Below are 13,432 nucleotides of genomic sequence, written 5' to 3' on the forward strand. Positions count from 1 at the left end.
ACTTCACTTTTCTGTGCCTCAGTTTCCTCAGCTGCCTGAGGGAACATGATCACCTCGTATTCCCCCAGCGCTCAGAGCAGTGCTCTGCACATAGTAAGCGCTTAACACAGACCATCATCATGATTATTATTACTTCCCTTCTCTGTGCCTCAAGTTACCTCCTCTGTAAAATGGGGATTAAAGACTGTGAGCCTTACGTGGGACAACCGGATGCCAACCTGTACTTCCCAAGCGCTTAGTACAGTGCTCTGCACACAGTAAGCGCTCAATTAATATGATTGAATGAATGAATGAATGAATCACCTTGTAACTCCCCCAGCGCTTAGAACAGCACCTGGCACATAGTAAACGCTTAACAAATACCACCATCATCATGATTATTATTACTTCCCTTCTCTGTGCCTCAAGTTACCTCCTCTGTAAAATGGGGATTAAAGACTGTGAGCCCCACGTGGGACAACCTGATCACCTTGCAACTCCCCCAGCACTTAGAACAGCGCCTGGCACATAGTAAACGCTTAACAAATACCACCATCATCATGATTATTATTACTTCCCTTCTCTGTGCCTCAAGTTACCTCCTCTGTAAAATGGGGATTAAAGACTGTGAGCCCCATGTGGGACAACCTGATCACCTTGTAACTCCCCCAGCGCTTCGAACAGCGCCTGGCACATAGTAAACGCTTAACAAATACCACCATCATCATGATTATTATTACTTCCCTTCTCTGTGCCTCAAGTTACCTCCTCTGTAAAATGGGGATTAAAGACTGTGAGCCCCATGTGGGACAACCTGATCACCTTGTAACTCCCCCCTGCGCTTAGAACAGTGCCTGGCACATAGTAAACGCTTAACAAATACCATCATCATGATTATTATTACTATTATAATAATATAATAATATATAATAAAATACTATAACTATATAGAATAACAATATAATAATATATAATAATATAATAATAATATAATTATATATAATAATATAATAATAAAAAGGGAATTGAGACTGTGAGCCCCACGGGGGACAACCTGATCACCTCGTGTTCCCCCAGCGCTCAGAGCAGTGCTCGGCACATAGTAAGCGCTTAACAAGCACCATCATAATAATCATCATCATTAAATGGGGACGAAGACTGCGAGCCCCCCGTGGGACAACCTGATCACCTTGTATCCTCCCCAGCGCTTAGAACAGTGCTCGGCACATAGTAAGCGCTTAACAAATACCATCATCATTACTATTACCATTAATAAGAATAATAAAAAGGGAACTGAGACTGTGAGCCCCCCCGGGGGGACAACCTGATCACCTTGTATTCCCCCAACGCTCAGAGCAGCGCTTGGCACATAGTTGGTGCTTAACAAAGACCATCATCATTATTATTACTATTAATAAAAATAATAGAGACCGTGAGCCCCACGCTCAGCACATAGTAAGCGCTTAACAAACACCAACATAATAATAATAATCATAAAATGGGGGTGAAGACTGCGAGCCCCCCGGGGAGTCAACTTGATCACCTTGTATCCTCCCCGGCGCTTAGAACAGTGCTTGGCACATAGTAAGCGCCTAACAAATACCATCATCATTACGATTACTATTAATGGTAATAATAAAAAGAACAGTGCTTTGCACATAGTAAGTGCTTAATAAATGCCATTATTATTATAAAAAGGGAATTGAGACTGTGAGCCTTCCAGGGGAAAATCTGTTCACCTTCAGCGTTGCTCAGTGGAAAGAGCCCGGGCTTTGGAGTCAGAGATCATGGGTTCAAATCCCGGCTCTGCCAACTGTCAGCTGTGTGACTTTGGGTAAGTCACTTATCTGTGCCTCAGTTACCTCGTCTGTAAAATGGGGGTTAAAAAGGTGAGCTCCCCGTGGGACAACCTGATCACCTTGTATCCCCCCACTGCTAAGAACAGTGCTTTGCACACCGTAAGTGCTTAATAAATACCATCATCATCATCATTGTATCTCCCTCAGCGCTTAGAACAGTGCTTGGCACATAGTAAGCGCTTAACAAATACCACCATCATTACCACTACTATTAATAATAATAATTAAAATGGAATTGAGACTGTGAGCCTCCCGGGGGAAAACCTGATCACCTTGTATCTCCCCCAGCGCTTAGAACAGTGCTTGGCACATAGTAAGCGCTTAACAAATACCACCATCATTACTATTACTATTAATAATAATAATAATAATAATAGAATTGAGACTGTAAGCCTCCCGGGGGAAAACCTGATCACCTTGTATCTCCCGCAGTGCTTGGCACATAGTAAGCGCTTCACAAATACCACCATCATTACTATTACTATTAATAATAATAATAATAAAAACGGAATTGAGACTGTGAGCCTCCCGGGGGAAAAGCCTGATCACCTTGTATCTCTCTCAGCGCTTAGAACAGTGCTTGGCACATAGTAAGCGCTTAACAAATACCACCATCATTACTATTACTATTAATAATAATAATAAAAATGGAATTGAGACTGTGAGCCTCCCGGAGGAAAAACCTGATCACCTTGTATCTCCCTCAGCGCTTAGAACAGTGCTTGGCACATAGTAAGTGCTTAAATACCACCATCATTACTATTACTATTAATAATAGTAATAAAAATGGAATTGAGACTGTGAACCTCCCGGGGGAAAACCTGATCACCTTGTATCTCCCCCAGCGCTTAGAATAGTGCTTGGCACGTAGTAAGCACTTAACAATCAATCAATCAATCAATCAATCGTATTTATTAAGCGCTTACTGTGTGCAGAGCACTGTACTAAGCGCTTGGGAAGTACAAGTTGGCAACATATAGAGACGGTCCCTACCCAACAGTGGGCTCACAGTCTAGAAGTGAGCCCACTTCTAATACCAAATACTTCTAATAACAGGCTTCTAATACCAGGCTTCTAATAACAAATACCACCATCATTACTATTACTATTAATAATAATAATAATAATAAAAAGGGAATTGAGACTGTGAGCCTCCCGGGGGAAAAACCTGATCACCTTGTATCTCCCACAGCGCTTAGAACAGTGCTTGGCACATAGTAAGAGCTTAACAAATACCATCATTACTATTACTATTAATAATAATAATAAAAATGGAATTGAGACTGTGAGCCTCCCGGGGGAAAACCTGATCACCTTGTATCTCCCCCAGTGCTTAGAATAGTGCTTGGCACGTAGTAAGCGCTTAACAATCAATCAATCGTATTTATTGACTTCTATTTATTTATTAAGACTTCTAGACTGTGAGCCCACTGTTGGGTAGGGACCGTCTCTATATGTTGCCAGCTTGTACTTCCCAAGCGCTTAGTACAGTGCTCTGCACACAGTAAGCACTCAATAAATACGATTGATTGATTGTTGGGTAGGGACCGTCTCTATATGTTGGCAACTTGGACTTCCCAAGTGCTTAGTCCAGTGCTCTGCACACAGTAAGCGCTCAATATATACGATTGATTGATTGATTGATTAAGTGCTTACTGTGTGCAGAGCACTGTACTAAGCGCTTGGGAAGTCCAAGTTGGCAACATATAGAGACGGTCCCTACCCAACAGTGGGCTCACAGTCTAGAAGTGAGCCCACTTCTAATACCAAATACTTCTAATAACAGGCTTCTAATACTAGGCTTCTTAAAACAAATACCACCATCATTACTATTACTATTGATAATAATAATAATAATAATAATAATAAGGGAATTGAGATTACCTTGTATGTCCCCCAGCGCTCACAGAAACGCTCGGCACCTAGTAAGCGCTTAACAAAGACCGTCACCATGATGATAAGCATATGAAGCATAGTGCTTAGCTTAGCATCGTGTTTCCCACTATGATGGGAAGCAGCGTGGCTCAGTGGAAAGAGCCCGGGTTTAGGAGTCAGAAGTCATGGGTTCTAATCCCGGCTCCGCCGCTTGTCAGCTGTGTGACTTTGGGCAAGGCACTTCACTTCTCTGGGCCTCAGTGACCTCATCTGGAAAATGGGGATGAAGACTGTGAGCCCCCCGTGGGACAACCTGATCACCTTGTATGCCCTGCCCCCCCACGGCCCTTGGAACAGTGCTTTGCACAAAGTAAGCGCTTAACAAATGCCATGATGATGATGATGATGATTGATGATGATTCTCCCTCCTGGGGATGCACCCAGTCCGGGCAGACTTTTCCTCCTTTTCCCGACCCCTTTTCCCCCAGGAGGGAAAACTTTCTCTTTCCTGGTGTACGCACACACACACACAGAGTTACAGTCCCACACTCACAGACACACACCCAGTCACACACTCACAGACACACACTCACAGACACGCAGGCACACACACATACAGACTCACAGTCACAGACACACAGAGTCACAGAGACACACACGGAGTCACGCAGTCACAGACACACACACTCAGGCACACAGAGTCACTGAGACACACACAGAGTCCCACAGTCACAGACACACAGACTCACAGTCACAGACACACGGAGTCACAGAGACACACACACTCACGGACACACAGCGTCACAGGGACACACACAGAGTCACAAAGTCAAGAACACCACACACACGCACACACACACACAGAGCAGAGTCACAGAGACACACACTCACAGACACGCAGCATCACAGAGACACACACAGAGTCCCACAGTCACAGACACCACACACACACACACACACAGAGCAGAGTCACAGAGACACACGGAGTCACGCAGTCACAGACACACACACTCACAGACACGCAGCATCACAGAGACACACACAGAGTCCCATAGTCACAGACACACAGAGTCACAGAGACACACACACTCCCGGACACACAGCGTCACAGAGACACACACAGAGTCCCACAGTCACAGCCACCATACACACACACACACACACACAGACTCACAGGGACACACACGGAGTCACGCAGTCACAGACACACACACACTCACAGACACACAGCGACACGCACAGAGTCACACACTCACAGACACACACACACACACTCGCTGACATAGTCATACAGCCAGACGCACGCACAGACTCACAGACACACACAGACTCACCGTCCCAGACACGCAGAGTCACACACAGACAAACACACACACACACAGTCCCAGGCGCACACTCCCCAGACGCACAGAGACACGCCCGCAGACTCACAGTCCCGGACGCGCAGAGTCCCACACACACACACACACACACACACACACACACACACGCAGACTCACAGTCCCAGACACGCAGAGCCACACACACACACACACACACACACACACACACACACACACAGAGTCACAGACACCCTGACGTCTTTTGCGCATTTCCTGCACCGGAGAGCCCCGGAGCCAGGGAGAGGAGATCCCGGCGGGAGGAGGAGGAGGAGGGAAGGAGGAAGAGGAGGAGGAGGAGGAGGGAAGGAGGAAGAGGAGGAGGAGGAGGAGGAGGAGGTGGCTGCAGGGCCTGGCAGGGCCCCCCGGCCCCCCATGCTGGGCACCGCCCCCGACCGATCCCGGCAGCTCCCGGAGGAGGAGGAGGAGGAGGAGGAGGAGGAGGAGGAGGAGCACGGGCAGGACCAGCAGCAGCAGCAGGAGAAGGAGGAGGAGGAGGACCATCAGGAGGAGGAGGAGGAGGAGGAGGAGCACGGGCAGGACCGGCAGCAGCAGCAGGAGGAGGAGAAGGAGGACCATCAGGAGGAGGAGGAGGCCCATCATCAGGAGGAGGAGGCCCACCCACCCACCCACCCATCCACCAACCTCAGCAGGCCCCGGAGGGTCGAGAGGCGAGGCTGGGGTGGGGGCCCGCCCGCCCTGCCACCGGGGGCCGGGGGCCGGCTAGGAGGGCCCCCCCAACGGGGGAGGGGGATGCGCCCCCATCGCTAGCCCCCCAGCGGGCCCCCTCCCCCCAACCCGCCCCCAGCCTACGTTTTGGCCGCCCTCGGTCGGCGGGGCGAGGCTCCCGGCCCGGACGGTAGGCGGGCCCCCCGGCCGCGGGGAAGGGGGCTGGTGGGCCTTCCGTCCCGTCCCCCCACCCGCCTTTCCTATTTGGGGGACCCTCCGCTCCTCCTCCTCCTCCCGGATCGGCGCTGGGCACAGCGCTCTGCGCAGAGTGGGCGCCTCCCCCGTCGCCGCCCGGTTGTTGTTACCAGCGGACCATCCCGCCTTTCCCGTTAGCCGCCCGGCGGGGGACGGGCCGCCGTCGGGGGGAGGGGGTGGGAAAAGGGGGGACCCCCCGCCCCCCTCTCCCCCCATCCCCTGCCCAGCCGTGGTAGCCCCTTCCCGGCGACCGTGCCCACCGTCGGGGCGGGCCGAGGGTCCCCCCCAGCGCGACGCCCAGGCCCCGACCATGGTGGTCTTCAACGGGCAGCTGAAGATCAGGGTGTGCGAGGCGGCCAGCCTGCGGCCCACCGCCTGGTCCCTGCGGCACGCCGTGGGCCCCCGGCCCCAGACCTTCCTGCTGGACCCCTACATCGCCCTCAACGTGGACGACTCCCGCATCGGCCAGACGGCCACCCGCCAGAAGACCAACAGCCCCGCCTGGCACGACGAGTTCGTCGCCGACGTCTGCAACGGGCGCAAGATCGAGCTGGCCGTCTTCCACGACGCTCCCATCGGCTACGACGACTTTGTGGCCAACTGCACCATCCAGTTCGAGGACCTGCTGCAGAACGGGAGCGGGCACTTCGAGGACTGGGTGAGGGGCAGCCCCGGCGGGGGACGCCGGGCCTCCCCGCGCCGGCGGGGCCGGGCCTCCGGCCCGGCGGAGGCCCGGGCTGGGACGAGGCGGGGGCGTGAGGCTGGTCCGGAGAGGGTGGGCCCCTGGGGACACCCCGCCCCGACGCCCGCGCCCACCCGGGCTCCCGAGCTGGGCCCTCGTGGCCACCGGCCAGGCCCCTCGACGGCCGTCCGCCCCGCAGGCCGCAGCCGGCCTCGAGTGGGAGAGCGCGGGCCCAGGCCGCCCGTCGCACCCCTGGGGCCCCTCTTCCGAGCCCCCGGGGGTCCGAGAGGGTGAATAGAGCAGGGTCAGCACCCCGCTTCTCAGGCCAAACAGTCCCTGCGCACGGTATCTCAGTAAGCCCGTCGGATCTCCGGAGGCCGGGACCGGGCCCGAACCCTAATCTACCCCGTCCGGACGGCCATCCGGTCACCCCCGGCCGGCCTTCCCCGTCCCCTAGGCGGGTTTCCTCGAAAAAGTAACCCACGCGGGTGGGCTCGGCCACCTCCGGGCCGGAGCGGCGTTCAACGCCGCTCCCCTGTCCCGGTCGGTCTTTCGGGAGGCCTTGCCTCGAGCTTCTGCTGCCCAGATTGAGGCGGAGGTGGTGGATCAGATTGTCACCGGGGTAGAATATCGGTAGCGGGCCTCGTCGGCGTACTGTTGGCGCCCCGGATGCCGGGGGAAGTGAGCGTCTCTGCCGAGATTTGGGGGGACGGAGAGGAGATGTTGGACCCGGGTGTCCGAGCGTCCCGGTGCCGTGGAGGCGGTGAGCTCGGAGCCCTGGAACAGAGTTGTTGTTTTCTCTTTTTTTGGTGTGCGTGTATGTGTTTTAACGGTGCCCGTTACGTGCTTACCGTCTGGCAGGGACTGTATGTACTAAGCGCCGGGGTAGATTTGGGCTGATCGGGTTGGACGTAGTCCAGGTCTCACACGGGGCTCACAGTCTTAATGCCCATTTTCCAGAGGTGGGAACCGAGGCATAGAGGAAGTGAAGTGATTGACGGTCTTAATGCCCATTTTCCAGAGGTGGGAACCGAGGCATAGAGGAAGTGAAGTGATTCACGGTCTTAATGCCCATTTTCCAGAGGAGGGAACCGAGGCATAGAGGAAGTGAAGTGATTCGCCCAAGGTCACCCGGCAGACAGGTGGCAGAACCGGGATTAGGACCCAAGGTCGCCCTTTGGCGTCTTCCTGAATGGCAGCGAGGATCTCCCCTCACCAGACGCGACCGCGGGACCGCCCCGTTGGCTCGCCGCGGCCTCCTCGCCCCCGGTCTCAGCCCGAGAGGGTCTCCCCCGAGGCCCTCGCCTTAATGGGTTTGAGTGAGGAGCATCAGAGAAAAAGGGATATGTCAGAGTCTTTTCTCCTTGTGCTCCCGGTGCTGATGTAGACGGAAACCATGGTTACAGGAGGTCCAGGGAAGCACAACCGATAGAGTCACGCTACCTCAGGAGATCGGCTTGAACGGAAAGGCCCCAAGTACCACAGAAAGCGATTTCCAGTCCTCTCTCTTTCTTGCTTCCTCTGGTCTCCCCTCCCCACCTCACAGGCAGCTGCAGAAATTCATGCTTGGTTAACATTGATGATAACAATAATAATAATACCGATAAGAATGATTGTGGCATCTGTTGAGCACCTACTAGGTGCCGAGCACCGCGCTAGGGTCCGGGCTAGCTATAATACAATCAGGTGAGACTCAGGCCCTGGTCCTCCTCAGGTTCAGCGTGTAAGGGCCGAGACCCCAGTAGCGCCCAGAAGAGGTCACGTCGGGTCCTAGCTTCAGGCCTGAAGAGCCACGGGGTTTGGGGGTCCTTTCCCATCTGAAGAATGAGAAGGCTATAAAGATTAATTATTATTATTATCATTATTATTATTAAGACAGGGCTCCGGCCCGCCCAACCTGGGGGATCGGAGAGGGGGATTGGACCCAGGTGAGATTGAGCGGGGACTAGGAAAGTCACGGCTTCTCTTACCCACCCAGCGCGTCCGAACTGACCCCGGGACTAGAGACGGGATCAGCCAGGTCCGTTACCCTCCTGCCTGGATCCCGGCTGTCGCCCTGAGAGCCGGGATTGACCCGACCCCCGAAAGCCCCCCATAGTACCCATTGGCGAAGCAACTTGGGCGAACGTGGGGAACCTCAGAGCACCCCCCTGGTTCCCCATCAGCCCTCGCCTCGAAGCCCCTTGGCACTCCCCCAATCTGGTTCCTCAATTGATCCGGGGTGGTGAGGGGGGGCTTTCCACTCAATCGTTCAGCTTTATTTATTGAGCGTTTACCGTGTGCCGCGCACCGTACTAAGTGCTTGGCCGAGCACAGTATGACAGAATCGGTAGACACGTTCCCTGCCCACAGCGAGTTTATAGTCTAGAGGGGAAGACAGACATTAAGACGCATCAGTAAACGACAGATACCACGTTCCCTGCCCACAACGAGCTTATAGTCTAGAGGGGAAGACAGACATTAAGACGCATCAGTAAACGACAGATACGGACCCAAGTGCTGGGGGCCGAGGGAGTGGGGGAATAAAGTGCGCAGATAAAAGTGCTTTGACTGCTTCCTCGGCTGGGCTGCCCTGCCTCTGGACCTGCGCACTGGAGTAAAGCCAGAGGGGACGGAGGGATGTTGGGGTGAGGTCCGACCTGCCCGGCCCATCCGGGCTGGCCGCACATGGCAACGGCTGTCTCCTCCTCCTCCTCCTGTTTGTAGATTGGGGAGGCCGGCCATCTGGCCCCCAGTCGGAAGGAGTGAGGGGGTGGGAAGGGCCTTGCTGTCTCTCTTTCATCCGGCCTAGCAGGGTCAGAACCCACCCCAAACTGGAAGGAGTCCCAGGTGAGCCCGCGGTAACTAGAGCAGCCCCAGGTGGCCTGCGTTTCCATCCCTCCTTACCTCAGCGATTTTCTTTCTCTCTGAATCCCGTCGAGCGGCAGTTATCAGATGCACTTTACCCGAGTCAGCCTCCCCGTCCCGAACGGGCACGAAAAAGGACTCTCGGCCTCCGTGAGGCAGCTCTTCGACTCGGCTTCTCCCTGGCAGCGTTCCGTGCCCGTTCCCGACCCTCGGCTGGCCCCGGGACCACGGTTGTTCGCCCTGCGTTCCCGTTGGGAAGGCTGCCACCCCTACCCACTCGGGCGTCTGGAGGGATAGAGGAGCGGTGGGGGAGGGAGAGGCTCCTCGTTGGCCGAGGTCTCGGGATGATTCCCGTGCGGAAGACAGGAAGAGAACGGTCCACCAGAGGGGTTGTCCGTGTCAGATCCTGGGTTACTGAGGATGAGGTGGGCGCAGAGCCCGAACCCGGACTCTCCCAGTCCCCAGGGGTAACCACCATGGCCACTTACAGCCTCTCCTCCTCCCTCCCGGCTCAATCACAGCCCCACCCCGGTTTCCCGATGCTTCCTTTATTTACGGTCTCCAGACCGTAAGCTCCTCATGGGCAGGGAACGTGTCTACCGTCTCTGTTGTAGCGTACTTTCCCAAGCGCTTAGTCCAGCGCTCCACACCCAGTAACCGCTCCGTCGATCGATTGAGTGGAGGCCCAAGCATCCCCCGAGGATGCCTGGCGAATGCAGGGGGCCACCCTCGTGGCTGTCGGGCTTTCTCGGGGAAGGACCGCGGAGAGGAGGGGGCAGCAAGGCCGCTCCGAGAACTGGGCACGGATGATGGCTGCTGCCCACCGCTCCCTTTCCCAAGGGCAGCCCAGATCCCCGGCAGGGGCAGGTCCGGTCACCAGCGGGCTCTGTGAAGAAAGGGCGGGGAACACGCAGGCCCGGACCATCCTGGCTGTGGCAGCCATTTTGTCTCTGCGTCCTGGGAACCGACATCCCGGCTCCTCCTCATCACTCCGGGCTGCCGTGGGCATCGTGCCTTCCCCGGGTCCGGGAGACCGGCATGGGTTCCTGTCTCCCGGCCGGTGGACGGGGGGATGGTCCGAAGAGGGTCCCCTCACCGGCGAGCGTCAGGACAGCAGTCTAACGAAGGAGCGCAGGTGGTGCTTGGCGGCGGGGTGGGAGAGCGGAGGTCGCCACCGACAGCCGGGATCGGGGTCCGTTTGAGGCCCGGCTCTAGACGTGACGTTATTCCCGTTCCGGGCTCAGTTAATCTCTCGTTGCCGCCGGTGGGAGAAGCCCTTAGGCGAGTCTTAGTTTCCAGGTGTGGTGGGGAAGCAGCGTGGCTCAGTGGAAAGAGAATGGGCTTTGGAGTCAGAGCTCATGGGTTCAAATCCCAACTCCGCCAATTGTCAGCTGGGTGACTTTGGGCAAGTCACTTCTCTGGGCCTCAGTTCCCTCATCTGGAAAATGGGGATGAAGACCGTGAGGCCCCCCCGTGGGACAATCTGATCACCTTGTAACCTCCCCAGCGCTTAGAACAGCGCTCTGCACATAGTAAGCGCTTAATAAATGCCATTATTATTATTATTATTAAGGCTTTCCAAAAAAAATGTCGGCCACCGTGGTTAATGGTTCGAATTTTCCGAGCTAGAATTGGCAAGCGCCGTGTTGACGGTAGCCGTGTGGAGACTAGGGAGGGCCCGTTAGCTCTTGGTTGGGGTGCGGTGGTGTGGGCTTGTGACCGGGGCGGGAGAGGCAGCGATGGTCCGCACTGCCGGCCGCCCCTCACGGGTCACCGCCACAGCAGAGATGCCCAGGGTGCCCTTTGGCCGCGGGAAAACTACGTTTTCAGATTGGCTTCGGCGCCTTCGCTGAGGGCCTTCTGACTCTCAGCCCCGAAGGCGCTTATCTCTGGGCCGGCCTTCGACGGGGACCGCGGTACCCAGTCGCTGAGCGGCGATCCATCCAAGACCCTTGGATTCGCTTTCTGTTTTCTTTGGCTGCAAACGAAGTGTCCGCGCGGCTCGCCTTTCACACCCCGGCAGGCCGGGGATACGGTTGGCCGTCCTGGGTTAGAGTTCGGCCGTCACATTCTGGGGCAGGTTAGAGGTTACCCGTCACTCAGGCCCTCTGGACGTTACCTAGTTTGCTGTCACTTCCCGTCTTGTTGTTGATTCCGAGCCCGGCTCTAGGCCCGATCCAGAGGGCCAGCCTCCACCCCACCTTGTCCCCAGGCTGCTCTTGGGTGGGTGGGATATCTGGGCCGTGAGTGGCACAAGTGAGGCACGTGGCTATAATGGTGACAACATGGGTCGGAGGTGGGGAAACTCGGGATGTGCGATTGGGCACCGCTGCCATGCCTGCTTCCGGCCCAGTGTGCCCAGCTGGAGGGTGTGGATGTGCCGTGGATGTGTACGTATGTGTATTTGTATTGTGGATGCATAGAGAAGCAGCGTGGCTCAGTGGAAAGGATGCAGGCTTTGGGTTCAAATCCCGGCTCCGCCAATCGGGCAAGTCACTTCTCTGTACCTCAGTGACCCCATCTGTAAAATGGGGATGAAGACAGTGAGCCCCCTGTGGGACCACCTGATCACCTTGTAACCTCCCCGGCGCTTAGAACAGTGCTTTGCACATAGCAAGCGCTTAATCAATGCCATCATTGTGGGGCGTGGCGCGTGGGGGTGTTGCTTATATGCCCTGGTGAGGTGCTGTGAATTCCTACAAGACGTTTTCGTACTGTGTCATCGTCATCATAACTGTGGTCTTACAAGAGTCGATCCAAGATAATCAGGCTGACACAGTCCCTGTCCAATACATGCCCACGGTCTGAGTGGGAGGAAGAACGGGTATTGCACCCCCATTTTACGGGCGAGGACACCGTGGCCCCCTTTTAGACTGTGAGCCCACTGTTGGGTAGGGACTGTCTCTATATGTTGCCAACTTGGACTTCCCAAGCGCTTAGTACAGTGCTCTGCACACAGTAAGTGCTCAATAAATACGATTGATTGATTGATTGATTGATTGATTGAATGGCCCTAGATCTCACCCAGCAGGCAAGCAGCAGAGCTGGGACTGGACCCCCCAGCGCCGTCCAGGAGGCCGCACCGTCTGTCTGGGGAAGCCGGGGACGGGGACGAGGTTGCTCGGCTCGCGTCCCTGCTTGGCCCAAGCGACCAGTTGCAGCGTAGAAGCCTCCCCTCTCTTTAGATGCCGAATCTTTTGCCAGTTGGCAGGGAGGAGAAATGAAATTTGAGGGGAAAGGCAGGCCTTGACCTTCCGGCGTGTGAACGCATCAGCCCTTCTGAGTTTCCGTAGAGAAAGCCCCCACCGGCTTTAGATACCCCGGGCCCGCTCCGCGCGGCCTCTGAATTTTGCGTCGACACGTCTGTCTCTCGGTGAAACCTTGTAGTTTTTCCGCTGAGTCCTCTGGGGAGGGCACGGGGCGGGGAGTAATTACCGCTTACCGTAATCCGAATCAGCCCGGCTGCACCTGCCTGGCATCCAGTTTCCGGGCGGAGGATTGCGGGGGGCTCAGGAGGGGCCGTGGTGGTGGTGGGACCCGCCTGGATGTCGGCTTTTCACTCGGGTGCCTTTTTATTTCCGATGGTATTTAAGTGCTTACCGTCAATCCATCGATGGTCCTTATTGAGCGCTTACAATCTGTCGAGCACCGTACTAAGCGCTTGCGAGAGTACGTACAACAGAATCAGCAGACATGTTCCCTGCCCACGGCAAGCGTACGGTCTACGTGCCAGTCGCCGTACTAGGCGCTGGGGTAGATATTGGACGCATATTTATTTTACTTGTACCTATCTATTCTATTTATTTTATTTTTTTAGTATGTTTGGTTTTGTTCTCTGTCTCCCCCTTCTAGACTGTGAGCCCACCGTTGGGTAGGGACTGTCTCTA

The 13,432-nt window shown here is 55.4% G+C and overlaps 1 protein-coding gene across 1 annotated transcript in view; it reads left to right on the forward strand.

Annotated features, from left to right (window-relative positions):
* The first annotated feature begins 5,910 nt into the window (after nucleotides 1-5,910).
* PRKCE (protein kinase C epsilon) overlaps nucleotides 5,911-13,432 on the forward strand; it is a 184,523-nt gene continuing 177,001 nt past the window's right edge. The window contains exon 1 of the mRNA XM_038751135.1: nucleotides 5,911-6,674. Within this exon, the coding sequence (XP_038607063.1) occupies nucleotides 6,327-6,674 (348 nt within the window). The 5' untranslated portion in view covers nucleotides 5,911-6,326. The remainder of the gene's footprint in view (nucleotides 6,675-13,432) is intronic.

Source organism: Tachyglossus aculeatus, chromosome 9 (genome assembly GCF_015852505.1).
Source record: "Tachyglossus aculeatus isolate mTacAcu1 chromosome 9, mTacAcu1.pri, whole genome shotgun sequence".
Classification (NCBI taxonomy): domain Eukaryota; kingdom Metazoa; phylum Chordata; class Mammalia; order Monotremata; family Tachyglossidae; genus Tachyglossus; species Tachyglossus aculeatus.